The 27,865-nt window shown below is 63.1% G+C and overlaps 1 protein-coding gene across 3 annotated transcripts in view; it reads left to right on the plus strand.

The window, feature by feature from the left end:
• Window positions 1-27,865, plus strand: part of ARNT2 (aryl hydrocarbon receptor nuclear translocator 2) — a 160,677-nt gene that overhangs the window by 126,389 nt on the left and 6,423 nt on the right. For all 3 annotated transcript variants that reach the window (XM_036079157.2, XM_078078806.1, XM_036079159.2), the window contains exons 12-17: window positions 2,793-2,944; window positions 11,539-11,611; window positions 12,419-12,542; window positions 15,407-15,506; window positions 18,136-18,274; window positions 18,850-19,015. In XM_036079157.2, coding sequence (XP_035935050.1) covers window positions 2,793-2,944; window positions 11,539-11,611; window positions 12,419-12,542; window positions 15,407-15,506; window positions 18,136-18,274; window positions 18,850-19,015 — 754 coding nt within the window. The remainder of the gene's footprint in view (window positions 1-2,792; window positions 2,945-11,538; window positions 11,612-12,418; window positions 12,543-15,406; window positions 15,507-18,135; window positions 18,275-18,849; window positions 19,016-27,865) is intronic.

Here is a 27,865-nt window from a genome sequence, read left to right on the forward strand (position 1 = left end):
ACGTCCCCTTCTGCACCTGTGCGTGCACCATGCACACCCCCTTCAGCACCTGTGCGTGCATGCCCCCTTCTACACCTGTGCGTGCACGCCCCCTTCAGCACCTGTGCGTGCACCATGCACGCCCCCTTCTACACCTGTGCGTGCACGCCCCCTTCTGCACCTGTGCGTGCACGCCCCCTTCTGCACCTGTGCGTGCACGCCCCCTTCTGCACCTGTGCGTGCACCATGCACGCCCCCTTCTGCACCTGTGCGTGCACGCCCCCTTCTGCACCTGTGCGTGCACCATGCACACCCCCTTCAGCACCTGTGCGTGCATGCCCCCTTCTGCACCTGTGCGTGCACGCCCCCTTCAGCACCTGTGCGTGCACCATGCACGCCCCCTTCTACACCTGTGCGTGCATGCCCCCTTCAGCACCTGTGCGTGCATGCCCCCTTCTGCACCTGTGTGTGCACGCCCCCTTCGGCACCTGTGCGTGCATGCCCCCTTCTACACCTGTGCGTGCACGCCCCCTTCAGCACCTGTGCGTGCACCATGCACGCCCCCTTCTACACCTGTGCGTGCACGCCCCCTTCAGCACCTGTGCGTGCACCATGCACGCCCCCTTCTACACCTGTGCGTGCATGCCCCCTTCTGCACCTGTGCGTGCACGCCCCCTTCTGCACCTGTGCGTGCATGCCCCCTTCTGCACCTGTGCGTGCACGTCCCCTTCTGCACCTGTGCGTGCACCATGCACACCCCCTTCAGCACCTGTGCGTGCATGCCCCCTTCTACACCTGTGCGTGCACGCCCCCTTCAGCACCTGTGCGTGCACCATGCACGCCCCCTTCTACACCTGTGCGTGCACGCCCCCTTCTGCACCTGTGCGTGCACGCCCCCTTCTGCACCTGTGCGTGCACGCCCCCTTCTGCACCTGTGCGTGCACCATGCACACCCCCTTCAGCACCTGTGCGTGCATGCCCCCTTCTGCACCTGTGCGTGCACGCCCCCTTCAGCACCTGTGCGTGCACCATGCACGCCCCCTTCTACACCTGTGCGTGCATGCCCCCTTCTGCACCTGTGTGTGCACGCCCCCTTCGGCACCTGTGCGTGCATGCCCCCTTCTACACCTGTGCGTGCACGCCCCCTTCAGCACCTGTGCGTGCACCATGCACGCCCCCTTCTACACCTGTGCGTGCACGCCCCCTTCAGCACCTGTGCGTGCACCATGCACGCCCCCTTCTACACCTGTGCGTGCACGCCCCCTTCAGCACCTGTGCGTGCACCATGCACGCCCCCTTCTACACCTGTGCGTGCACGCCCCCTTCTGCACCTGTGCGTGCACGCCCCCTTCTGCACCTGTGCGTGCACGCCCCCTTCGGCACCTGTGCGTGCACGCCCCCTTCTGCACCTGTGCGTGCACACCCCCTTCTGCACCTGTGCGTGCACTCCCCCTTCTGCACCTGTGCGTGCACTCCCCCTTCGGCACCTGTGCGTGCACACCCCCTTCTGCACCTGTGCGTGCACTCCCCCTTCTGCACCTGTGCGTGCACACCCCCTTCGGCACCTGTGCGTGCACACCCCCTTCGGCACCTGTGCGTGCACCATGCACGCCCCCTTCTACACCTGTGCGTGCACGCCCTCTTCTGCACCTGTGCGTGCATGCCCTTTTCAGCACCTGTGCATGCACGTCCCCCTTCTGCACCTGTGCGTGCACGCCCCCCTTCTGCACCTGTGCGTGCACCATGCACGCCCCCTTCTACACCTGTGCGTGCACGCCCCCTTCTACACCTGTGCGTGCATGCCCCCTTCTGCACCTGTGCGTGCACCATGCACGCCCCCTTCTACACCTGTGCGTGCACGCCCTCTTCTGCACCTGTGCGTGCACGCCCTTTTCAGCACCTGTGCATGCACGTCCCCCTTCTGCACCTGTGCGTGCACGCCCCCCTTCTGCACCTGTGCGTGCACCATGCACGCCCCCTTCTACACCTGTGCATGCACACCCCCTTCTACACCTGTGCGTGCATGCCCCCTTCTGCACCTGTGCGTGCACCATGCACGCCCCCTTCTACACCTGTGCGTGCATGCCCCCTTCTGCACCTGTGCATGCACGCCCCCTTCTGCACCTGTGCGTGCACACCCACGGCTCCGCGTCTGCCTGTGCACGGATTGTGTGTGTCTACAGGGAGCACAAGAGCAGGCAAAACACACTTGTGGTTCGGAAGTAAGACGTTGGTTCCTTCTCAGCTTTTCCAGCAGAGCTGTCTGATCTTGGGCAGCTTGTTTCATTTCTAAGACTCGGTATTAAACCTGTATAAATGGTAAAACCCACCTTCACCAAGCCCCCGTGAGGATGTACATCGGGAAGTCGTTCGGAAACCATGCTGTGGCGTGAACGGGACAGCAGATGCTTGCACACACAGATGACACATACGGATTTATTCTTTCATTACACCTCCTCCCAGAGAGTGCTTGATCCAATTAACAGTGGTAAACGGGGGTTAAGGATATTTTACGTGAGGTGTAAAGAACAAACCCAGCGCTGGGCTGTAACTAGTCACCCAGGACCCTAGCAGCCCAGGTGGACAGGGAAGCACTGGGTGTATAGAGCGACATGACCCCATTTGAAAAAGCTGAGAGGTCCTGCTATAAAACGTTCTAGCGAGTGGACAGAGTGGGGGGCCTGCTCCGAAGAGGGAGAAGCCCCCCAGCCCAGCCGCGCTCCCTCGCCGTCTCTGCCACGTGCCCCGTTCTGAGCCGCCCGGTCCTCTCCCGCCTCCCGCTGACCCCCTTCCTTGCGCGACTGTTTCCTCAGGTGGTAAAGCTGAAGGGCCAGGTGCTGTCAGTCATGTATCGGCTGCGCACCAAGAACCGCGAGTGGATGCTGATCCGCACCAGCAGCTTCACGTTCCAGAACCCCTACTCGGACGAGATTGAGTACGTCATCTGCACCAACACCAACGTCAAGTACGTGCTCACCACGCCCCGCCCCTTCCTCCGCCGCCAGGTCTGGGTGCCTCTCCTGAGTCCGGGGCTGGAGCCCTTTCTCCCCATGGGCTCCGGCTGGCGGTCCCTGCGGGGCGGGAGGAGCAGGCCCCGGGGGTGAGGGGGGCTGTGGGCCGCATCACTGCTTCCCCGCCCCCCCGCCATGCTCCCGTCCCCCCTCCCTCCTGTAAGAACCCCAAGGCCGAGGGAATGCCCCCACCCCCTGCCTCCATGCAGGTGTCCTGCTCCCCGGGCCTCGCTGTGCCCCCAGCACGCAGAGCCCAGCAGGGGTGAGCCGGGTGCCCTGCGGCTGCCCGGCATGCTGGCTGCTAGGGTCTGATTTCTTGGCCCTTCCGAAGCAGGGCCGGGGAGTGAGACTGGGGCTGCAGCAGCTCCGGGGCCTGGGCCGGGGCCGGGGGTGGCACTGCGGGGACACGCGATTCCCCTGCCGCAGGCCCTCCGGTCCCAGAATCACCACGGCTTCACCCTGTGTCCACGCGTGTTAGCACATGGCCCTGGCTCTGGGCTTGACCCCCACTTCCCGTGACCTTGAGTTGTGTGTTGTGTTATTTGTCAGCGCTCACTGCCCCATCTGGGCAAAGGGGTGATAACACCTGTGCTGTGGGGTTGCCGTGAGGATTGGGGTCAGGCTCCTGGCGACAGGCATGTCACGCCTCCTCCCTGGATTTATTCTCGAGGAAATGCAAGGCCAGAGAACCAGTGTGAACAAAGGCAAAATGATGCCCAAGCGTGTGGGGGAGCCGGTGTCGGGGGCCCCGCGGAGCCGTCCCTGTGTACCCACACTGGTCGGTGGTACCGCCGTCCTGCATTCTCCCGGGCCCAGCTCTGAGTGGGTGTCACCCCTGCCGCCTCCCCTCCTGTCTGACAGCTGCCCCAGCCATGGCACCCCAGGCAGTGACCTGCTGGCTTGCTCGGGGCCCTGGCCCCCCGTGTCTCCCAGCTCCCTGGATTGGGGCATGCTCCCGGGGCCCCCGCAGTCGCCTCCTTTCTGGGCAGTCCCGCCCTGTGTCTCAGCCTCAGCCCTGCTCCTGGCCCACAAGGCACAGAGCTGGACCGTCCGGTCCACTCACGCGAGGCCGCTCGGGGCGGCTGGCCTGGGTTTTGATGCGGGCCCCCACTGGACGAGTCACTGTGTCGTCCAGGGTTCAGTTGCCTCGTTTGTAAAGTGGGGAGAACAACCTTGTGCCTCAGGTTGTGCGCGTAAACGGTGCGTGTGAAGCAGCGCTGGGGGACGGCGGCCCGGAGCCGGAGCCGGCGGGTGGGGCCTGTCGCAGCTGACAGAGACCGTGTGGGTGCGCAGAGTCCCCTTGGCCACCGTGTCCCAGTCTGCCCCTTGCAGGCTGCCCGCCACCTGCTTTGGGCTCCGGAGGTGCACCACCCCGCTTGCTTCCTCAAGCTCCAGGCGGATCGTCCTGCCTCCTGTTGGTGGGACTGAGGGTCCCCGGGGCTGACCGGGCCCTCCCAGCACATCCTCCGTTTCCCCAGGGCCACGCTCCTTGTCCAGGCCCTGCTGCGGGCTCCTCCCGAGACCCTGGCATAGGCACCGGCTTCCTGAACGGGGAAGACCCCGGTCTCCCTGACCCTCCGGAGCTTTCTCTGGCAGCCCTCTGTCGGGCCCCCCCCTGCCGTCCATCTCCTCGTCACCCCTCACAGCCGGGCCTTGGCCCCCAACTCCGCTAACTCGCTTTCCCAGCAGCTGTAGGGACCAGGCAGCCCATCATCACTGATTATCCCCCCAAACTGCGTGACCACCTCCTTTCCCTCTGCTTCTTCTCCCTTGGCCTGCCCAGCACTCCGGCTCTTCTAGTTCCATCTTCCAGCCATGACGTTCCTGGTTGTAGGAAGAGCAGGAGCGCATAGGAGTCAGAGACCCAGGCGTGCAGAAACGGCACGGCTTTATTCTCCCCCGTGTCTGAGACGGTCTCACGGCTACGTGGTAAACTCGGTTACTCCCCCGGCTTCCGCCGGCCTGGGCAGGAGGAGGCTCCTCACTCGGGGAGCGGGGAGGCAACCGCAGTCCCAGGCCCGTCTCCGTCCCCGGGTCTGCGAGGCTGCTCATGCGCTCGCGGCCCCGGGGGGGCAGCCGGGGGCAGTGGGAGCCCCGGGGGAGGACAGCATGCCGTCTTGGTTTGCTCAGCATCGGCTCACGCTGCAGCTTGGGCCTCCTGTCCTGGTCCCCCTGCAGCCACAGCGGCTGGCACCGCTGGGAGTCGTGCAGACGGGCAAGCCTGTCAGGCATTCAGGGCCCTGGACGCTGTTCTGGAACCTTCTGATGCCAACATACTGGCTGGGATCAGTGAGAGCGTCATGTCTTTGATGCAGCTCCCCTTACCCGTCCGCCCTGCAGCCTCGCGCCCCCCTCCCACACCTGACCTGCACACGGCCGGGGCCAAGGACTGCCCCTCCAGGCGATGAGAGGAGTCTCGGGGTGTCTTGGTGACGGCCTGCAACCTGCTGTCAGACCCGAGGCTGGCCCGTCCATGAATCGGTTCTGCAGCACGTCCAGGCCACCCCTGCGTGGTTCAGACCCGCTCCCGGTGGGCACCTGGCAGCATCCTCTAGACTCGGGTCAGAGAGCGGGCTGAAGCTCCCTTCCTGGGTTTTTGGCTTTGTTCTACTTTTCACCGTTCCTCACTCACTCCCGTGTTGGTACAAGCGTCACTCATGTGAGTTGGGTGCTGTTGTCGAGACTCAATGCAGCGGGTGCCCACCAAGCGCCGCGGGAGGACACGGGCCTGTGGCAGGTTCCAGGACAGGCAGGGCGCCCGCCGCCAGGGAGGGGCCGTGTCCCCGGGGAGCACAAGGTGGCAGAGGGACAGACAGATGCGTGCTGTGAGGACGCAGGAGGCAGAGAATGAACACGTCCGCCCACGGCCTCCGAGACAGCCTCCCAGCAGCTAGCGCTGGTCCGACGCCCAGAAGGACAGGCGGACCCTCCTCCCAAGGGCGCTCACCGCAGGGGCTTTGCTTTCTTCCTCTGAGGCGGGCAGCCCCGAGCGAACGGGCGTGTCCCCGCTGTGTCTCAGGACAGGTGCTCCCGGCAGCTCTGTGGGGTCAGAGGGGATGAGAACGGGCCCTCAGAGGCCCGACGGCGGCACGTCCCCGGTGGAGGTGGTGGGAGATGTTGGCTGCAGGCAGCAGAGGGCGGTGACGGCCAGGATGCGAGCCCCCCGGCCCGCTGCAGGTGCGCGGCGCGACAGACGCGCTACGGGAAGGTCCTTGCGTGCTCTCTGCTGGGGCTCGCCGTCAGTCAGGAGCATCCAGAGAAACTTCCGGAGAAACGGAGCGTGAGATGGTTAGCATGTGTGCAAAGCTTCGGAGAGGAAGGCCTCCGTCACCCGTGCGCTTGCTCGCATGACGTCGGCGCAGGGAAGCGGGAGGCAGTGATGTCGGGCGGGGAAGCGGGAAGCGGCGCAGAAAGCACGCTCGGATCTTGCCGCACGGCCGTTGTCTGTGCCGCGTCCGGGCTCGGGCCAGCTCTGACCTGTGGAGACACGGCGTGGGCCGCTTTGAGCACGAGCCGTCGGCGTATCTGTGCGCAGGTGAGCTAGCGGCTGAGCGCTCCCCGTCCCGGCCCCTCCCGGGAGGGATCTGACGCCGTCCCTTGGCGTGTCCTGACGGCGCTGTCCGAAGCCACCGTAGGTCTCCTCGACCCCGGCTGTTTTGTGCTGTGGAGCGCGTGCGCTTCGTCAGGCCTCCACCGTGCCCGGCCCCGCCGGCACCCTGGCTCAGAGCCAGCTGTCCGTCCCCACGCGCTCGGTGAGAGCCCGAGGGGCTGCAGGGGCCGGGAGCCTGGGAGTGGGCAGTGAGGGCCAGGTGACCTTCCTCATCCCTGCAGAGCTTAGGGTGCGGGGCAGGGGGCGGTGGGGGGCGATGCCGCGGGTCACGGAGCCCCAGCCTGGGACTTGTCCCACGTCCTGCCGTCCCAGGCACCTGCTGCAGACCAGGGTCCCACAGCGTCTGTCGGAGTCTGCGCCCATCTCCTCCTTCCCTGCGTCTTCCCCAGCGCCCTGCTGAGACCCCCGCCCTGTCTCAGGGGATCCTCCGTCCTCTTCCTGGCCAGCCCCCCGCCTTCCGTCCGGCCCCACCGAGCTGCCCACGTGGCCCTGGGAGCCACCCCCGCCCCTGCCCCCTGCAGTTAACTGCAGAGCCCCGGACGGGCATCTGGAGTCCTCCCGATGGGCGTGCAGACCGCCCTCAGTCAGCGGGGGGGCGTTATAAACTTCACTCTGGTCGGCTGAGCTTGGGGAGCCCCAGGTGCCAGGTCGCTGGATCCTGGTTCTCCCGGAGGCACGATCTCTGCTGCCTCCAAGTGCCCCCCTCGTGGCCGGTCACACACACACTCAGGCTGAGTAAGACCCGTGTCCGCAGGGCGCCCGGCAGCGTTGACGGCATCCGCCTGCCTCCTGCCGTCCCCAGTGCAGGGAGGCCGCGCAGACAGGAAGCCCAGGCCTGACGCATCTCGTGTCGGGTCATCCGCGCTCGTCCCCAGGGGACTGGGGGGCAGGCGGCGCTTTGCTGCGTCCGGGCCCGGGCCCGCACACGGGCTGTTGGTCAGCGTTGGGAGCAGCCACGTTTCCCCCCTCAGGAATTTGCAAGCACACCGAGGTTTATTTTTATTCCATTGCTGTGAAATGTCCAAGAAAGCTCCTCAGGCCTCTTCCCAGGACGGGCGGGCTGCGAGTCAGCACTTCTTCCATGGGTGCACAGCTATGGGCGCGGAGACCAAAGTCTGCAGGATGGGGTGGCCGTGTCCGGACCACAGAGGGAGTGCGGTCAGGCCCCGGGGGATCTGCGGCCACGCCGGAGACCGTGTTTCCTACATTCCCCTAGAAGGAGCTTCCTCGGGCCCAGAAGGGGACAGAGCGGAGAGCACGCTCGCACCCGGATGCCTCTGGCCCTTACTGACACTCTCACACCCAGCAGAAGCGTGGGCCCTTCCTCCCTGCAATGCAGGCCCACACTGGGGCGCCCGACGCACAGCCCCACGCGGGGGTCTTACCCACTCCCCGACGGTCTGTGCTCCAGCCGGGCCCAAGCTGGGCCACAGGCGGGAGTGGCCGGTATTCCCTGGACAAGCAGTGCTGGGCTGAAACTTGGGCTCTGGGAAAGTTGTGGAAGGAAGAGAAGGGCATTCACTGCTCCGATCCCACAAAAACCCCAAAACACAGGTTTGCTCTCCCGCCCGGTGGTCCACCACACTGTGTGGCCGGGTCGGCTGCTCTGGAATGGGAGATGTGGGCAATGGTGCTTGTTACATCGTGGGACCGAGTGCAGGGTCTGTGGCACACAGAAGGGTCTGAATCCCGCCTGCGCCAGCCCGGGCACGTCTTTGGGATTCCGAGCCTCGCTTTCTGTGTCTGTGAAGCGGGAAGGCTGCAGAGGTAGGATGGTGCAGGCAGGGTCCCACCCCGAGCTCTGCACTCAGGCTTCAGGGGCCCCGGGAGCGAGCGATGGTGGGGCCCTCGGGGTGTAAACAAAATACCAAAACTGTAAAGTGAGAATAGGAAATACGGAAAGTTATGATTTTTCTACAGATCATTATATTCTTTTTAAATTTTTTGAAATTGCAATTTAAAAGATTCCTTTTCAGTGCCCCTGTTTCCTGGTGTTGCGAGTGCAGGTGCCAACTGCCTGGGGGGCCGTCCGTGTCTTCTGGCTCACCTTTCCCCCGGCTCTCCCACCCAGATCGGGAGATAAGCTGTGTGTTCTCCCTGCAGCCTGGCTCTGAATGCATCACACCGTGCTTCTTGCCTACTGTCCTCCCAGACACGGTCCGCGCCGTGAGGGCCCCGACCGCGTGGGTCTGGATGCCTCATCCTCTCCCCTGGGGTCCAGCACAGAGCCTGGTGTAGACGTTTCAGTACACTTCCCAGGACAGACGGCCCGTCCGGGCTTAGATCTAAACATACTGGTCAGCGGTCCCCCAGCGGGGTCCTCTTCTAAGAGGTCTTCCCTGGAGGGGACGCACACCAGGGGCCAACGTGAAGGGCGCGGCGGGGGGGTGAACGGTGTCCAGACTGTCCGTCTCTCTGGCTGCTGGGGGAGGAGTTCAGGGACAGAATTCAGCTTATTTTGTGTTTCTGGGGAAGCAGGATCGGAACTCAAAACGGGAGTGGTAGGAAGGTAGATTTGGGCTGTTTGGCCGCAGACTTTTCATGATTGCGTCTGTCTACTGATGGAGCGGGCTGCCTTGGGAAGCCGCGAGCTCCCCAGCAGAGGAGGGAAGCAGACTGGCCAGTGGCCCGTGCGGTCACGGTCTCGGGTAGGGGGCTGTGGACCCGATCACCTACACTTGCTCTGCTCTGGGGAGCGGAAGTGGTCAGTTACCCAGACAGCCCGCACCGGGGCCTAGACGGCCTAGGTGCTCTGTCTACACCCCCCGCCAGCCGGGGGGCGTGTGGATGTCTGAGAGCCAAAGTTAACCTTTGTGGACAGGACGGCGTGTGCCCCCTTGTTCTCAGGCTTCCAGCTGTCTGGCCAGTGGAGGGACTGGCTGGGGGCAGCGGGTAAGAGTTTGGGGGCCCCCCACCCCAAGGTAGCAGGGGCTGCATCTGCCGCTGAGGCTAGGCTCCCGGCCGGCCGCCCCTCCCACCGGGTCTCGTCACTGGCTCCCACGGTGGCTAGCCCAGGGCTTCCTCCGCGCTGTGGGGTGTCCTGTACGCTGTGATCGATAGCCACTGCACCAAACCCCCTGCAGAGCATCATCACTTCTCTGCAGACCCCTGGCATCTCTGGGTCTCAGTGCGCTCTGTTGTAAAGGGAGTTCAGAAATACCCGCTTGGAGGGTTTTGTGAGCCCAGCGAGAGCTGCCGTGAATGCACACCCCTAGCAGGGGCCGGGGGCCAGTACACAGAGGGCGCAGGTGTCCTTCCTGCTGGCCTTCTGCAGTCGGCAGCTCCCCCTTGGCCGGACCACATGGCCTTCTCCCGCGTGGGGCCCCCCAGGTCCTCCCGCGGCCCCGGGGTCTGCTGATCCGGGCTGCAGGTATCCAGAGGCGGAGACGCGCTCACAGGGTCCCCTCTGGGGGACGCTTCTCTGACTGGGCCGGCTCGCCCCCACACCTTCCCTACCCGCAGTGACTTCTGGGCTCCCCAGCAGACTTTAGTTCTCTGCACCTGCCCCCCCTCCCGCCCCCGGCGCCTCCGAGGGCTCCTGCTGTCTCCAGGCTCAGAGCACGGGCAGGCGTGGGGGAGACAACCTGCACCTCGGAGATATTCACAAGGGACCCACCGAGATTGTCCTGCCTTCGAAACACGGCGACAACAGATAAGGAAGATCCAGCCGGTTAATGCGAACACAGAAGAGATGTCGTTCTGCATCCCAAAGCCGTGCGCTGTTCGTGGCCATAGTCACGGTGTGCAGAGCGTTTTGTCCTGAACTTTTCCACCCGCTCTGACCACACCTTCAGTGTCTGCAGATGGTCCTCGCGGTGGCCGCTGTGGAACCGGGGGGAGTGTGCACCCAGTGAATCGATGGACACGTTCACACAGTCGTCCCCTCTTCCCGCCTACTCTGCATAGCCCGCTCTCGTCTCTGGCCGCTGAGTAAGTCCCCTGCACAGCCCAGCAGCGGGCGACTCCTGGAGGGCGTGGACGTGTCCACAGGACCTAACGGGGACCGCCGGGAAGGCTGTGTGCACACGCCAAGCCACCCTGTAAACGTAGTTTTACCAACTTGGTCGTGAAGAATTGTTCTTCAAGTCTGTTCTGATTTGCACTTGCTTTGACTATTTGGTGAAAATGTTTCCCTACCTGCTGGTTACGTGAGTATCCGTATTCTGTATGTTATACGTGTGTGTATTTATGCTTGAGCGGCTTGTTCGTGTCCTCCCTGCTGACTCCTGGGTATGGGGTGTGTGTATTTTGGTCAATTATTTGCTGATCGTTGTTCGCCTCTCATTCTTGTTGGTATTTAGAGTTGAGAGCGATGCTGTCATCCCGCCCCATTTTTAGGCTCTGAGATGTAGGGTTCGCTGTCCCTTGGAAGTAACTCGGTTTCCATATTCTAAAACATAAAGCAGCCATTCCCCGTAAGGAGGCTTTTTCTGTCCCAGGAGCAGCGTGGGAGCGTGCAGAGCGCCGAGCAGGGGTCAGAGGCGTCAGGTCAGGTTCTGGCCCCGTGAGGTCGTGACCACTGGTGGGCAGGCACCTGGGCAGCCTCTCTGAACCGTCCACGGGGGCATAAAGTAACGCTGTGGGGGTCCCGAGTGAGGGCTGGATGAGGTCCCGCAGGCCCCGTCCAGCCTACTGGTCGGCACTCACTGAAGCCTTCTGGGTCCGTCTGAATTTGGCCTTAACATTTTTTTTTTTTTACCTGCATAAAATGACATCGTAAACCACAATTTATTTCCTAACTGTTGGCAGCCTGAAGTACAGAGCTTGGAGTCTTGATTTGGGACGTTAAAAAATAATCATAAAATAAAACAAACACCGAGACCGGTCTGGAGGTCCGTCGGGGTCGCCCGCTGCCGCTTCTGGCTCGGGGCAGGTTCGGGTCCAGCCCGGCAGCTGCACGTGGGCTCTGGGTGACTCTGCCGGTTTCCCGTCCCTCAGGCAGCTCCAGCAACAGCAGGCCGAGCTGGAAGTGCACCAACGGGATGGGCTGTCCTCCTACGACTTATCACAGGTGAGCTTCTGGAACAGTCTTTCCTGGTTGGCACTGGGGACTGCAGTCCACCCTTAGCTTGACCCCCCGCCCCCAGCCCAGCCCAGCAGGTCCTAGTGCTCTGTCCAGCCCCTCAGCGCAGAGACGTCGCTCCCCTGGGGCCCCTGTGAGCCTTTTGCAGAGCTGGGCCGCGAGGGCTGCCGGACCCGGGAAGCCTGGTGGCAGGCTGTGGCCGCTACGGAGAGTGTCGGGGGGCTAACGGTAGCTTCCCGACTCTGAGCCCTAATCCTTGCACACTCGGAAGCCAATGGAGGCAGCTCCGGACCCTGTCAGCCCTCGGCTTCCCAGCCATCTGTCCTGCCTTTGCCCGGTCCCTCCCTGCCCCCACCCCCGTCCTGCCCTGTGTCCCCGCGCTGCCTGCACTAACTCCCTCCCTTGCCCCTTCTCCCTAGCCCCCTCCTCCTCCCTCTGCCTTTCCTGCTCTTGCCGCATCTGGGAGCTGGCCGTCTAGGGAAACCGCAAGGTGTCTGTCTCCTACGTTAGACTCTATGTTCACGTCTCCTGGTTTTTAGAGTACACTGATCATTAACTTTCTAGAAGTCGTCGGTGTGACTCCGTGGTCCTTTCTGTGACCGCCAGCTCACACCCCCACCCTGACTGTCCTTGGCCTCCGTCGACAGAAAAGCTCCCCCCCACCCCCCACCTGTAAAACCTTCCAGCCCGAAACGTCAGTGACGTGGGAGGGAGGGCACCGGACGAAGGCGAGGCCGGAAGCGCGTGTTCTGTGTCTCACACGTGGGATGCGGTTGTGTTTTAATGTGCAAACAGGTTCCCGTCCCCAACCTGCCGGCCGGCGTTCATGAAGCCGGGAAGTCCGTGGAAAAGGCAGACACCATCTTCTCCCAGGAAAGGGACCCCCGGTTCACCGAGATGTTTGCGGGGATCAGTGCATGTAAGTGTCCCGACGCTGCCGTGGCTTGGAGGGCGTGGGGGGCAGGGCGCTGTGGCCGGGCCATCGGGGGGAGAGGCCCCCGCGGGGTGGGTTTTCAGTGTACAAGAGCACCTGGTACAGGAGTCCCTGTGGAGACTCGCCTCTCGCTCGCCTGCTCCCTGGGGCCCCCACGCCTTCTACATTCAGGGGTTGGGAAGGAATGGCGCGTGGATGCCCAGAACTCGCTCAGTCGCGGTCATCGGGTGGCCTGCCTCCATTAGTGTTGTTGCCAGAGAAAATGGTGCGTTCTGGGTCGAGTTGTCCTGTGAAGCCCGTGTGGGCAACTGCCCTTTCCAGCCAGATTACCACTAAGATTAGCAAAATACACAACCTGGAAAGGTCTGTATCATTCCAAAATTCAGCAGAAGGATTCCTTTTTCTGGTGGTCAAGGAATGTCTGCAAGGTGCAGTGTGGTTGGGATCCGTTGAGGGGAGAAGGCCGCTGACCCGCCCAAAGGCAGCGTGGAGACGCTCGTCTGCAGGACTGAGGAGCTGGGGCAGATGGAAGAGCAAATCGCAGCCCTCCTGACATCTGCCCAGGTGGTGCAGACACGGCCGTCGTTCCCACTGGGCTCGGACCAGCCGCTAAGGAAGCGAGGAAGGTGGCATCGTGGTCTCCCACGAGGGCCGTGCATGCCGACCAGTGTGGCGCGGTGACCTGTTGGCCCCCAGACACCTTCGTCAGTGGCCCTGGACTTGGCAGGGAAGAGAGCAAACGGTAGCACGTCTAAAAGACTTCTCCTCCCCTCAGAGAAGCCTGAGGTGTTGGACCAGACCCCGCAGCATTTCTAGGAAATCCACGTGATGTTGTAACGTGACACAGGCGTAGACGCTTTCCCATAAAGATGAGCAAATAGGGGGAGAATTGACAGACAAGGAAGATGGCAGAGCGCACCCCTGTCCCCCACCGAGGCTGCGCTCACACACGGGAAGCCACAGGAGGATGCTCCCAGACCTCCCGAGAGCGCGGCCTGCCAGAGACTGGGCTTGTTTGGGGGATGCATCAAAACGCAGAACACGGGAGTGGAAGGGACGGGTTGAGAAAGCAGGAGTGTGAAGGAAGAACACAAGAATGGAGGTACAAACGGCTGGAAGATACAAAAGAGACAAACCAGAACCAAATGAATTCGGCAAAGGTCCGGGGGGTTTAGGGGTCATAAACAGAAATTTCTCATCGGCATGTATGGTTTTTTTCCTCTGACATTTCTAGAGAAGCACAGTTTCCAGTGTGTTTAAAAATAACCACTCTTGAAAGGAGGGAAGAGAAAAGAAGGAAGGAAGTCTCGCTTCTAAGAAAAGACGAGGATATTTTTAGCAAATTGCAAAATACTCAGAAGAACAAGTGAAATAGTAAGAAAGTATGAATGTCATGAGCGGTAGAATCAGTTGGTGTTCAAGGGCTCCTGGGTGGTAGCTCCTGAATCACATGCTTCCAGAATATGCTGTCCCCCAAACAGCACGCTGTGAAACCATGGAGCCCGGAGGGGTGGGTGGCCTGGTGCCTGCGGACCCCGGAAGGGACTCACAGTCGCCGAGCGCTGTGAGCCAAGAGGGCTGTTTTACGCAGGTAAGAGGTGTGGCCTAACGTGAAGGTATGTGTGTCATGAGCACTGGAACATGGGAAAGAATAGTTAGAAATACAGGAAAATCCTGATAAAGCCAAGTTGCCGCGGGAGATCTCAATATGCATTTCTTCATCTCCAACAAGTCAAGTAGATCAAAGTCATAAAATGAAAAAAGATACAGAAGATTGAATAATAAAATCAAAAATCTTTTTATATATAATTTTGTGCCCTACAAATGTCTTGGAGCAGTTAGGAAAAAAAATGTGCTTCTCATTTACCCAAACCACCAAAAAACGAAAATACATGAGAAAAAAATAGCTTACCTTAAGCGAATAGTCACGAGAAGTCCCTCGGGCGCCTTTCTCCTGAAACCTTGAGCTGCATCTTTATCTGCAAGACCCAGGCCTGTGGACTGTGTCAGGAATGCACACTCAAGGGTCCAAGCCCCTTCCATTCTCTAGGATTTTCCACTGGGTGCCCTTTCATTGCAGCCAAGGAAATGGACCAGGAAAACTGCTCAGGGCTTCAGTGTATCAAAACGTCACAGACGTGGTTTGCATGTGTGGGAGATTCGGCACATGGCCGCTGAAGCCTGTCCCCTCGGCCCCAAGCCCCGGAGCCTGAGTGTCCATCAGTCACTGCTCATGTCCACCCAGTGGGGGATCCCCCCCCCAAGCCAGAGATGGGTACAGGCGAGGGGTCTGTCTAGGCACAAAATTATTGCCACGTAACTAACTTTGACGTCCTTTATTCCGGTATCTTGCTGTGGGTGGGGTGTTAGGTTGTGGGAGCAATAGGTGTAGGAGTTTTGAGATTGTAGGGAAGTGAGAGGCTCTATAACCAACACGTCCAAGGCCACCCCCTGACCCTAGGGTGGAGCTGGGCTCCGAGCACCAGAGCCGGTCCTCCAACCACTGCCCCATGCTTCGTCCACGGGGTTGGAAGGGGTCCGTAAAGTTGTGTCTGAGGAAGAACTCCCATTGGTTCTCTCCATCTTCCCAACTCTTGGAAAGGGCCTGCCTTCCGGTGCGTGTGGCCTGGCCTCGGTGCTGGAGGACAGCCCAGTGCCCTCCGGTGTGGAGAAGGCCCCAGGAGACGGAGCGCGCGGAGGCCAGGGCGGGGCAGGTGCACATGGACGGGCGGCTGGGATGTGTCGTCCTGCTCGGGGCCGCCCAGCGCCGCACCTGCTCCCTGGCTGCCTGCCCCACGGTCAGGAGGACGGGAAGCCCTTGAATGTGACCCGCGCTGTGCTCTTCCTAGCGGAGAAGAAGATGATGAGCTCAGCGTCTGCAGCAGGAACGCAGCAGATCTACTCCCAGGGAAGCCCGTTCCCCCCGGGACACTCGGGGAAGGCCTTCAGGTACGTGCCGGCCAGGGGCCGGGGGGCAAAGGGGGCGGGAGGATGCCCCTCACCTGGGAAGCCCCGGGTCTCAGAGCTCGGCTCCGTGTGCGGCCAATTGTGCCAACAGCAGTTGGTGGCTGCCGTCCTGCAGGCTCTGGGCCGGGCTGGGAGGCTGGTGGCTCTGGTGCTGCCCTCTGAGCCCTCGGTGCATTGCTACTGGACTTGTTGCTTGCCCGTTGGGGAAGGAGGAGCAGAGACTGGGAGGAACGGCCAGGGAGGAGACTGGCGGCCCTCAGGAGGGTGCGGGGTCCTCACGTGCACCCACCAAACGCCCAGACTCACCAGAACTGTCCCAGAGCCAAGCCCAGGTGGGGGGCTCCTCATACAGCCCAGCCGCGGGCTCAGCGGCCACAGCCTGAGCGGAGCGTCCAGGTGCAGCTGGGGACCAGGACTGGGCAGGTGGGACTGACCACCCCAGGAGCGGGCCCGGCCAGGCCCCTGCCCCCGCTGGCGAGGACAAGGCTCACGCTCCCACACCGGTCCACGGACAGACCTCCTGGAGAAACGGCAGGTCGCGTTAGCAGACTGACACCTCGGGGGGCTCTGGCCAGTGCAGCTGGGTCTCACTGGATGCAGCTCCCGGCACGCGGGCCACAGGCGGCAGCTCTCTGGTCTGGGGCCAGTGGGGTGAGGTGGTGGCCCCCGGGGAGCGGCTGCTGGGCCGTCTTCACTGCCAGTCTCCCCGCCCTGCTGCACGTGCTCACAGGTCCTCAGTCCGGACGAAGGGCAGCGGGGAGGGAGTGGAGGCCGGAGGTGAGGACGGGACCGTAGGGACAGTAGCAGGGCCTGGAAAGGCCTGGCCAACTGCTGAGCTGAGCCCAGAGCAAAGGTCAGTTTGCCACTTGATGAGGCGATGGGGCCTCCTCCGCAACGTGCTGAACAAAGCCCGGGAGGCCGGAGAGATGGGAGAGGCTCAGAGTCAGGGCAAAGCAGGAGGAGGCTGCAGAGGCCTCGAATACCACACCGGGGGGTCGGAGGGGAAGAGGGACCTGTGGAAATGGGGTCTGGGAGAAAGTTCAGGGGGCAGCGTGGAAAGGGAGGGTGCTGGTGGTCCATAGGACCCGTGGTCCAGCTCGAGACGCTGAGCCGGGGTGAGGCTGTTGTGGAAACGAAGTCAGAGGGCAGTTAAGGAGAAGGAGGGACTGGCTTGCGGCCAGCTGGCTGTGTGAGGACCCGGGCCCTGCGCAGAGCCTGCGTCGGGAAGGCGCTCGCTCACTGCTCATCTGTGGGAGGAGGGAGGGAGGGAGGCCTGTGGAATGAGCCGGGTTTCCTGTGAATCGAAAGGGCCCGCGCTGGTGTGAGTGGGAAGGGTGTGGGATGAATGTCAGTGACAGGTCGCCCTGAGCTCCAGGGGAGCGGTGTTACTGCAGGTCCCTGACTGTGCCCTCACCCTGAGTCCTGCCGCCGTCCCGGCGGTCTTGCCCCGCCTGTGTGCACGGAGGCAGGTGTCTCTAGTCCAGGGGGCCTGGGGAGTGGGGCACAGGGCCAGCTCTCATCGCCAGTGCCCTGGGAGGACATGAGGGCTGAGGGGGTGGGGAGAGGCCCCCCCGCAGAGAACGGTGATCAGTAAAGGCCTCTGAGGCCATCGGTGCATCAGGAGGGAGGAAGGGGCAGGAACGCTGTCCGCTTCTGGAAGGGCTCGTACAAGAAAGTACTGACATTCCTGGAGCCTCTCTATCTTACGAGGAGCCAGAAAGCACAGAAAAAATAGTATGATACAAGCAGTAGAACTCTACCCACTCTTCTCTACCCGCCTTTCTTCGAAACCTGCGCCAGTGTTCTGCCATCAGCCCGACCCCCGCCCAGCTCCCTCCTGGGCACGCAGCGCTCTCCTGCGCTGAGCTGCTCCCAGGACAAAGGGCCTGAAGCCAAACAGAAGTCTCCCCACCTTCCCACCTTTAATGAGCGCTTTGGGTGGTACTGTGTCATCCGCAGCGTCTGCCCCGTGCCTGGGAGCACAGACAGCGGTCAGAGACGTGGGGGCCCGGCATCGGGGCACCTGGGACACACCCCGCAGGTGCCCCGCACAGACCGGAGGGAGGACATCGAAGACGCAGGGAGGGCAGGGGGCAGGTAGCCCGCAGCGTGCTCCGGGTGGCTGGATCAGGCCCCCCTGCCGGCAGGCGTCCCCTGACAGGCTCTTTCTCCTGTCCAAAGCCAGCCACCTGACAGCCCGCACCTGGTTCCTGAATCCGAAGCCCTATAGGCGCCCCACAGGGACAAATTAACCAGAGCACAGAGGAGGGGGTCCACGCCGAGGCTGATTTTTATGCTGAGGGGCTTCTCCCTCGGAGTCGTCTGCTGGGAGCCAGACACGCGGTGGGGTGTGGGCGGCCTGGAGGAGAGAGTGGGGCCCTGGGGGATGCGGGGGGCCACGAGGCAGACCACAGCGGTGACACAGAGGGAGCCCCGGGGAGAGGAGGGACACCGGGGGGCTTGCCATGCGTGGCCCTTCTTGTCCGGGCATGTGCTGGAGAGACAGATGGACAGACAGAGGTAGCAGCCAGAGCGAACGGGGAGGTGGCCCAGGGGCTGGCGTGGTGGGCGAGGCGGCTCCTCGGGACAGATGCGGTTTCATCTCTTCTAGCTCTTCAGTGGTCCACGTGCCCGGCGTGAATGACATCCAGTCGTCCTCGTCAACAGGCCAGAACATGTCCCAGATCTCCCGGCAGCTGAACCAGAGTCAGGTGGCCTGGACAGGGAGCCGGCCGCCCTTTCCCGGACAGGTATGGGCTCTGGTGAGGGAGCTGTTCCCGGGTCCAAGCGGGTCAGAGCACCCGGGACCTGCTTTCTTTGGATCCTGGCTCCGAGACAGGTTAGCGCTCTGAGCACCAACCCCCGCCCCCCACCCCAGAGGGACCCCGACAGTGGAGCCCCATCTTTTCAGCAGCCTGGCCCCGCACAGCGGTGGCCTGGGAAGCCGGGGGAAGGGGCAGATCCACAGACGCTCCGTGAGGACTCCTCTGGACCTCTGTCTGCCCCAGCCAGGAGTGCGTGAGGACCCCCAGCCCCGGGACACGCGCAGCTCCCTGCTAATCACTGTGACGTGGGCGTCCGGTGGCCCAGGGGCCATCTCCGTATTTGTAGTGCCCAGGGCCCCATAAGCAGAAGCCGCAGGACCCAGACCATCACCCAGACCTGCCCCAGAGATGCAGGGCCCACACGTGCTGGCCTGATGCCAGGCTTGCGCCCAGCGGGGCAGGAGGGCCGTGGGGAGTCGCCGTCAGCCACTGGGGCCGGGGGCCGGGGGCAGGGGCCTGCTGCTGACGCTTCCCTTCTCTTCGCTGTGTCCGAATTGTAGCCAATCCCCTCCCAGTCCGGCAAGACTCAGTCATCTCCCTTTGGGATTGGAACGAGCCACACCTACCCAGCAGACCCCTCTTCCTACAGCCCCCTCTCCAGCCCAGCTACCTCGTCGCCCAGCGGGAACGCCTACTCCAGTCTCGCCAACAGGACTCCAGGGTTCGGTAGGTGGGGACCGAGGGAAAGAATGCCCGGGAAGCCAGCAGAAACGCTTCCTGAGCATCCTGAGTTGGAGGGCCTGAGCCCCGAGCTCCCAGAACCCTGGGAGAAAGCCTAGAGGTTTCCCAGTGCCTCCAGGGCTGAGAGCCGGTCGTGTTGCTCAGCGCTGGCTGCGCGGGTCTCGGCTTTGTGGGGTGACTTGTCATTTTCAAGGCCCTAGGATGATGTTCCTGTGTGCCGATGTCATCGGAATGCAGTTTTAACCCTTTATGGCCCTTGGCAAGGACGTCCAGCTGCCCCATGTCCAAAGCGCTATAATCTTGCTTCCAACAACCGGGCAGCCAGTTACAGAAATACATCGTGTAAACAGGAGACACTGTCAGGTTCTTCCTCCCTAACGTTCCGGGAGGGACCCCATCCCGTGTCAGAGCACCTGTCCCAGCTTTGTTAACAAAACCTCAGGCCATAAAGGGTTAAGTGGCCGCCCCTTCTGGTGCCCGTCCCAGGGGCCTTTGCTGGCTCCTTCTGTGTGGATTTAATGGGCCGGGGCCCCCCTCCCAGAAGGAGGGGTTGCTGAGGGGCCGTGGCCCTTCCAGCGTCCTGAGCCCATGTTCTCAGAGCGTGACCCCCTCATGTGGCTCATGGGCGTCTCTCTGCAGGACGGATGCCCTCAGGCGAGCGCGGGGCTGGGCCACTGCTGCCCACAGCCTCCCCCCCCCCCCCCCCAGCCTGGGGACACAGCACTTCCTGACCTCTCACCGGCCATTCCCCGTGGATGCGGCGAAGCTCCCGTTCACTCCTAGCAGGTTCTCCTGTTCGGCCTTAAACTCTCTTTGCTGTATTGTCCCCGAGCAGGCGCTCAGCCGCGTGCTGCCCTGTTCCCCAGGGACGGGCCCCCGGCCTCTTGCTTTCCAGCCTGCCAGGCACCCGACTCAGAAACCACCGGGAGCTGGAAGCCGCTGGCTCCCAGGGGAACCCTCGCCCCCTGTAGTCTCTGCCTTGGCTTCCTCAGCCCGTGGGGGAGAGGTCCCCCCGCCTCACCCTGAAGGCGGGCCTTTGCGGACGGGAGGCCTGCAGGTATAGGCCCGGGCTCACAGAGGGGAGGAGACGTGGTCCCGGCCCAGAGGAGGTCACGGTGCAGCTGAGGCCCGAGAGACGCAGGGACACCGGGAAAGGGCAGGGGAGAGGCTCGGACACGGGGAGAGGGCAGGGGAGAGGCTCAGACATGGGGAGACGGCAGGGGAGGCGCTGAGACACGGGGAGAGGGCAGGGGAGGCGCTGGGACACGGGGAGAGGGCGGGGAGGCGCTGGGACACGGGGAGAGGCTCGGACACGGGCAGAGGGCAGGGGAGGCGCTTGGACACAGGGAGACGGCAGGGGAGGCGCTCAGACACGGGGAGATGGCAGGGCAGGCGCTGGGACACGGGGAGAGGGCAGGGGAGAGGCTTGGACACGGGGAGAGGGCAGGGGAGGCTCTGGGACCTGGGGAGAGGGCAGGGGAGGCGCTGGGACATGGGGAGAGGGCAGGGGAGAGGCTCGGACATGGGGAGAGGGCAGGGGAGGCACTGGGACACAGGGAGAGGGCAGGGGAGAGGCTCAGACATGGGGAGAGGGCAGGGGAGGCGCTGGGACATGGGGAGAGGGCAGGGGAGAGGCTTGGACACGGGGAGAGGGCAGGGGAGGCACTGGGACACAGGGAGAGGGCAGGGGAGAGGCTCGGACACGGGGAGAGGGCAGGGGAGGCGCTGGGACACGGGGCGAGGGCAGGGGAGAGGCTTGGACACGGGGAGAGGGCAGGGGAGATGCTGGGACACGGGGAGAGGGCAGGGGAGAGGCTCGGACACGGGGAGAGGGCAGGGGAGGCGCTGGGACACGGGGCGAGGGCAGGGGAGAGGCTTGGACACGGGGAGAGGGCAGGGGAGATGCTGGGACACGGGGAGAGGGCAGGGGAGAGGCTCGGACACGGGGAGAGGGCAGGGGAGGCGCTGGGACACGGGGCGAGGGCAGGGGAGAGGCTTGGGCAGGGGAGATGCTGGGACACGGGGAGAGGGCAGGGGAGAGGCTCGGACACGGGGAGAGGGCAGGGGAGAGGCTCGGACACGGGGAGAGGGCAGGGGAGGCGCTGGGACACGGGGAGAGGGCAGGGGAGAGGCTTGGACACGGGGAGAGGGCAGGGGAGATGCTGGGACACGGGGAGAGGGCAGGGGAGAGGCTCGGACACGGGGAGAGGGCAGGGGAGGCGCTGGGACACGGGGCGAGGGCAGGGGAGAGGCTTGGACACGGGGAGAGGGCAGGGGAGATGCTGGGACACGGGGAGAGGGCAGGGGAGAGGCTCGGACACGGGGAGAGGGCAGGGGAGGCGCTGGGACACGGGGCGAGGGCAGGGGAGAGGCTCGGACACGGGGAGAGGGCAGGGGAGAGGCTCGGACACGGGGAGAGGGCAGGGGAGAGGCTGGGACACGGGGAGAGGGCAGGGGAGAGGCTTGGACACGGGGCGAGGGCAGGGGAGAGGCTGGGACACGGGGAGAGGCAGGGCAGCTCCGTGTGTGCAGCTGTTCAGGTCTGCCCGCGGCCAAAGGGCCACCGTTCCCGTGGCGTCAGAAGAGGCTCCGAGGAGAGCTGGTGCTCGTCCCAGTAAGTCCCAGTAAGGCCAAGGAGCATCTCATTGTCTCCACAGCAGGAAAGGTGGGCAGCCCCTCCCCTCCCCTGGCGACCTGGGCCCTTCGGCTCCGTGCGTGCGTCTGGTTCCCCCCGGCATCTGCGGGCCCTGACGTGTGAACGGGCCTGGGGCGCGGGAAGGACAGAGCCCGGGGCTGAGGTCCTGAAGAGCGGGCTCACTCAGGAGGCTCCAGGCTCAGCAGCCACGTCCCTGGGGCTCCGAGCCGTCCTGCACTCACACGATCCTAAGGGTAGGTGTGACCACAGCTCATGCTTACCAGACGCTATCTGCTCGGCCCCGGGCACGTTGAATTCATGTAACGCTCACAGCAGCCCTGGAGGGAGATGCCTAGTTTCTCCCGTGTCACAGATAAATAAACTGAGGCATGGTGAGGTCAGATAGGTCACAGAGCGCTCCCCTCCAGACTGCGCTTGCCCCTGTTTTCTGATGCACCGTTTGGGGAGCGTTGGAATTAGGTGGGGGTTGGGTGTACCAGCGGCGTACCCCTAATGACAGGGGCTGGACCCCGTCCATGAGTGCACAGAGACTGTAAACAGGCTTCATGTGGCCTCCCCATCAGTCCCTCCCCTGTAGACCTTGACCCAGGAGCGGTCCTGCAGGAGGAAGCCGTGGCCCTGGGGGGGGGCGGGGCAGGGAGCTGGGGAGGAGCTTGGGATGGGGACGGTCTTGATGGGCATGGGCTCCCTGAGGACAGCTGTGGTCAGTGTGGCAGGAGGCCCCAGCAGAGGCGGAGGACAGTGGTGTGGAGGGGCCCGGAGGGTAGGGTGGGCCGTGCGTGCGATGGGCGGCGTGTGAAAAACCAACGGCCCCGGCTCCAGGGGGCTCCAGAGAAATGGGGTCCGTGGAGATGGGCGTTGGGGGCAGGCTTTGGTCAGGGTCAGAGAGGAGGGTGTGCAGGTGGTTCGTGAACGAGGACGGTGCTCCCGAGCATGGTGGGAGGGGTGCAGGGAAGACAGCGGTGGAGAAGGGGTGTGCGGGGAGGAGACAGAACAGCCCCGTTAACGGTCAGGCTCCCCAGTCATGAGTAAGAACAAGCCCGTGAACCCGCCGGCGGCCCTAATGCATGCAGCTGACTCTCACCTTGGCCCTGTGTGGGACCTGAGTGCCCTCTGGGAGGGCGTGGCCACATGGCCATGCCTGGGGGCCTGCTGGTCGGGCCTGGAGGGTGTGCAGGCCCCACAGCCCCCCCCACCTGCAGTACCCGGCTCAGCTAGCTGTCCTGGGCCGGATCCCAGAGCCCCGACCGCCCTGTCTCACGGGCTGGAGCTGGCAGGAGTCTGGGAGCGCTGGTGAGCTGAACGTCACCAAGTGGCGGCCCAGGTGGCCGACATCGAGGGGAAGAAGCTGTGCCTCAGCTTCCGCAGGGAACCCTCCGGATGTCTGGTGTGTGGGGCTCCCTCCTTGAATGAGAAATCCGCCCTCCTGGTTCCGGCCCCTTCTGTGAGCCACAGGCTCATTTTGCTCCCCCGGCTTCCGGGAGTCAGACCGAAGGACTCCTGCCTGTGGACGCATCCTGAGCTGCGTGACCGATGCATTTGCATTTCCAGTCCTGGTTCCGGTTTCAGCTCGCCGTGGTCTTACCTCACTCGACGGGGAGCGTCCAGAAGCAGAACCGGAGCCCTTTACCGAGGGGCTACAGGTGCGGGCATTCGCTTCCTCACAAGCTGAGTGGGGAAGGTGCGGCAGTCGGGGTCCGGGCAGGACGCAGACACCCACCTGAGGTTGCAGCGGGGAAGCTCAAGACGATGGTTCTTAGCTAACGTGGTTGAAGGAGCGCCCTGAGGAAGACAGAGCGAACGTGCGCGGCAGCTTCCAGCTCAGGCTGAGCGGGAGACCCCACCCCACAAAGCCTGAGGTCAGACCTCCCTGGAGGTGTGTCTCCCGGGGGGACACACAGCTTCGGGGCTGGGGGCTGCAGCTAGTCACCCCCCCAAGGGTGTAGCCGGACCGGAGCCCACCGGGGCCACCGCCGCGTGGAGAGCGCCGGCAGCTGCTGGTTTGCAGGCTCGGGGTGACGGGGTGACGGAGAAGCTCCCCGAGGAGTGAGTGTGCTGGGCGTCCTGCACACGGCCGGCCGCTGCGCTCTAGACAGAGAAAGCCCTGAACCAGAAGAGGAGCCCCTTTGTCGGCTGCGCCTGCTGGTCTCTCTGGTACCTTCTATGGACAAACCGTGACCTTGCCCACGGGCAGAGGAGACATGTTTACAGCGTCCAGTTCCTACCCCACGAGGCGGGGCGAACAAGGATGCATGTGGAGCCAAGAGGCAGTAAACCCAAAGCGCGTGGTGGGTCCGGAGACCTGAGGTCCCTGAACGGCTGGGTCTCCGTTTCTGCCACCACCGGGCATCTGCTCACCGATGCGTCCGTGTGGCTTGGGGAAATGCAGGGAGCCAGGCACGCAGGGTGCTCAGTAAAAGTGGCCCAGAGGGGCCGGGGCAGACCAGGCGTTTTTCCGCGGACTCGCCCTGGGTCTAAATGACATCCGTGTCTCACCCGCCTGCTTCCAGACGCAGCGACTGCGCAAGCAGGAGCAAGTGCGTTGCTTCTTGTGCAGCGTGCTCCCCAGTGTAGGAAGGGGCAGCTCGCACGGCCCCTTCCTGCCCGGCACGAGTCAGTGCAGGTCCGCTCAGATCACAGGGAACAGACGACTCTGAGCGTGAGCATCGTTCACGAAGCTCAGGAAATGCATCCGTCACGTCACTGGCCTTCCTGCAAGGAGCCTCATCCATCTGCACGCTTACTTCGGAGAGGAAGATTGAAAGAACGTGTCATTCCACAAGAGTCTGAAGACTTCTGCAGTGAGAAGTGGGATGAAAAATTCGGGGCAGGGCAGGGCAGGCACAGTGGGGGAGGGGTTAGGGTTCTGTGACCTGGAACGTTTGCAGACACCACACCCCTGAACCCCCCAGTTCCTGCCCCCAAATCTCAGCCTTGTGCATTGTTTTTTTGTGTGTTTTTTTTTTTAAGATTTTTTATTTGACAGAGAGCATGAGCAGGGGGAGTGGCAGACAGAGGGAGAGGGAGAAGCAGGCTTCCCGCCGAGCAGGGAGCCCAACGTGGGGCTCGATCCCAGGACCCCGGGATCACGACCTGAGCCGAAGGCAGACGCTTAACCGTCTGAGCCACCCAGGCGCCCCTCAGCCTTGTGCGTTCTTACCAGCAAGTTGAGGGAATTGTAGACCTTTTCACCACTACCGGTTAATGATGAAAAATGAGGTCTTGGCCAGAAAGCATGGGAAACGTGTGTCCTGGGCATGAACTACAGGAGCGTCCGCCCAGAGGCATTTCCAGAACAAGCTGCTCCTTTGGTGCTCTTTGCTGACTTTTCCATGAGGGTTTCTCAGCGTTGGCACTGTGGACATGTTGAGCCAAGTAATTCTCCGTCTTGGGAGCTACCTTGTTTGTGTGGGTGTTCAGCTGCGTCCCTGGCCTCTCCCTCCCAGCACCCCTGCATTTATGACCATGAGAAATGTCTCTAGACATGTCCCCTGCACAGCAGTCAGCCCTGGTTAGAACCACCGAGCTACTCCCGACCAGAGGACCTCTGCACAGCACTTCAAACAACCCTGCGATCCTCAGATGAAGCTCACGAGGAAAAAGGTCAGCAAGAGTGACCTTACAGCACTGAGAGCCAATAAACTGTTTTAAAAGGAAGATGTCATCCCTTTACTCCTATAACCTAGGAAACCACATGCTTTTCAAGATTCTGGAGTTTGGTCTGAAAGGCTAGCCCTTTGGCCCCGGTGGTAGCGACCCCATGCGTGCTCTACTTGGACCGCGGGGCTGGCGGGGGCTCCACGCCTTCGGCCGGGGCTATCGCAGCCTAGACTTCGCTCAGGAAGCCAGCAGAGCAAACGAAAGACGGAATGGCTGGAGCCCCGCTCGCTGTTCGTAGCCGTACACGCGGCTTCTGGGACAAGACACCAAGGATGTTGGTGACCCCTGGGGCTTTTTCCAGAAAGCGGCTTATGGCTGCATGGTGGGTGCAAGCCACGTGCCTCCCCTGCTCACCATCGGTCTGGTCAGGTGGTGTGGGCCAGTGGGGCCGAGGCCTGGGCTGGGAGCACCCAGCGCTGCGTCGTCCGGGAGATGCTGTGTTGTAGTTACTGCTCATCGAGTGTGGAGGTCATGCATGCAGCTCAGAGGCACGGGGTTTCCGTAACGGGGGCTGGAAGAAGGGCCTCCCCCGCGGTGGCCCCGCCGTGGAGGTGACGCAAGGCCTCAGCAAACCGAGAGTGGGTCAGGGAAGCTTGCATCCGATGGGGCTCTGAACACGGGCAGCACCCTCTGGGCACGGGGGGGGGTCTGCGGCTGGGGGCAGGCGGGTCACCCGGGAAAGGGTGAGGGGGGCAGGGGTGCGGAGCAGAAGTGGGGGTATGCAGGCTCTAGGGGCCATGGCAGGCCGGGCTGGTTTTAGGCAGTGGAAGATCGTGGGGCAGCTATAGATTCAGGGAGACAGGTGCTGGCCCAGGATGGAGGGAAGCAGACAGGAGTGGAGATGGGGCGCTCGGGGCAGGGACTGGACGTGAGCGTCTGCAGCGGGCTGGTCTGGGGAGGGGAGATGCGGACTTCAGCACGGGGAGCCCAGGGCACCTCTCGGAGACTTAGCCGTGGCTCCCAGGCCCGGAGCCTAGAGAAGCGGGACTGTGCACATCCAACAGCAGAGATGCAGATGTGTGGCCGTCCGCCTCCTCCATCGGCTCCTCCCCGCCACCCCGCGTTCCGGGACTCGGGCGCCGTGGGTCATGCACTCATCCCGCAGCGGCCTCCTCCTAGCTGGTTCCTTCCCTCTCTGTCCGCTCGGCCTGGGCGGTGGTGGTCCTGAATGCACAGGTGCGTGGGGCCACTCCTCCGTGTGCCCGCGAATCCCCGCGGGTCCCTGCCACCCTCACCGTGGGGCACCCGAGCCCTGGCTTGCCCTCAGCCCGGTCACACTCGGGCCCTTGTCCCCGGAACACGCCCTCCTCACCCCCACGTCTTTGCACAGACCGATCCCGGTGACTGCCTCCGAGCCCTGCACCCGCTCAGCTGCTGACTATCCCCCTGCTGGTGTCTCCTACCTCCCGTGACAGGCCCGGGTCCCCCTGAGAGCTGGTGCTCTCGCCGCTCCCCCCATCACAGCGGCTCCCGCCCGTGTGGCGCCGCCTTACCCCCCACCCCCCGTGCTGTGAGCTCCCCCGGGAGGAGGCGTCCCGCTTCCCGGCCTGGGTGCACACTTGCACCGAGCCTGCCTCGGGCCGGAGCCCAGGACCCCAGCATATGACTCGGGGGGACGACTCGGCGAGGGCCATAGCCAGAAGGAAGAGTTGAGGGAATTCGTTTCTGATGGGCAAGACCCCAGCAAGGAGTCAGTGTAGCAAGTGGGGGCCGCAGGGGGGCCTCCTGCGCGGTGGTCGTCCCCCGGGTCCGTGATGACAGTCCCCATGGTCTGCCACGCCGTCGCCTTCCGCGATGGTGACCGGGCCTGTCCACGCTGCCCTGAGCAACAGGTGGGCCGGCTTGTGCTCGGTTTCCCTGGGCGCCTGAGGCGGCCTCCTCCCTGCCTCCACCAGCCCCCCTGTGCGGACCAGGCCCATCCTAGACGTGTGGACGCCCAGACCAGCCCACGGGCGCGGTGCTTTGAAAGAGCTCCCCTGGCCTCGGTGTCTCATGAGCATTAGGAAAAGGCATTTCGGATTTCCAGATGCGTTTTTCTTAAACAGCAGAGTCCCATGTGCACAGTCGATTTTAATCCCTCTGATGGGGGCGCAGGGAATTATGTCCTCGTCTGATTTTATAGAACCTTTTCCCAGCTGTTACCACGTGGAGTTTGGAAAGCACAGTCGTGAGGCCTTTGGGAGAACATACGTGTTTCGTTACCACCTTTCCTGTCTCCGGCAGTATGTTAGATGTGTGCGCGTGTGGGAGAGACAGACAGGGAGACGGGGACAGAGGGAGAGGCTGGGGTTCTCCCTGAACACTTAGCAGCCTCAGCTCCGTGAGCACGGCCGTTGGGAAGAGCAAGATGGGGCCTGGTCTGCGCCCAGAGCCTGACAGAGCTCACTGCCTCCCAAATGCTGTTGAGTGGTTCGGAACAAGAAAGAACGTTCCCGAGCTTTTCTTGATGTGCCTCCAGGTAACTCATTCTCTTGGGTTGAATCTTTAAAATGTCTTAGACAAATTTCTGCTCATTTTTT

This window comes from Halichoerus grypus, chromosome 8 (assembly GCF_964656455.1).
Source record: "Halichoerus grypus chromosome 8, mHalGry1.hap1.1, whole genome shotgun sequence".
NCBI lineage: Eukaryota > Metazoa > Chordata > Mammalia > Carnivora > Phocidae > Halichoerus > Halichoerus grypus.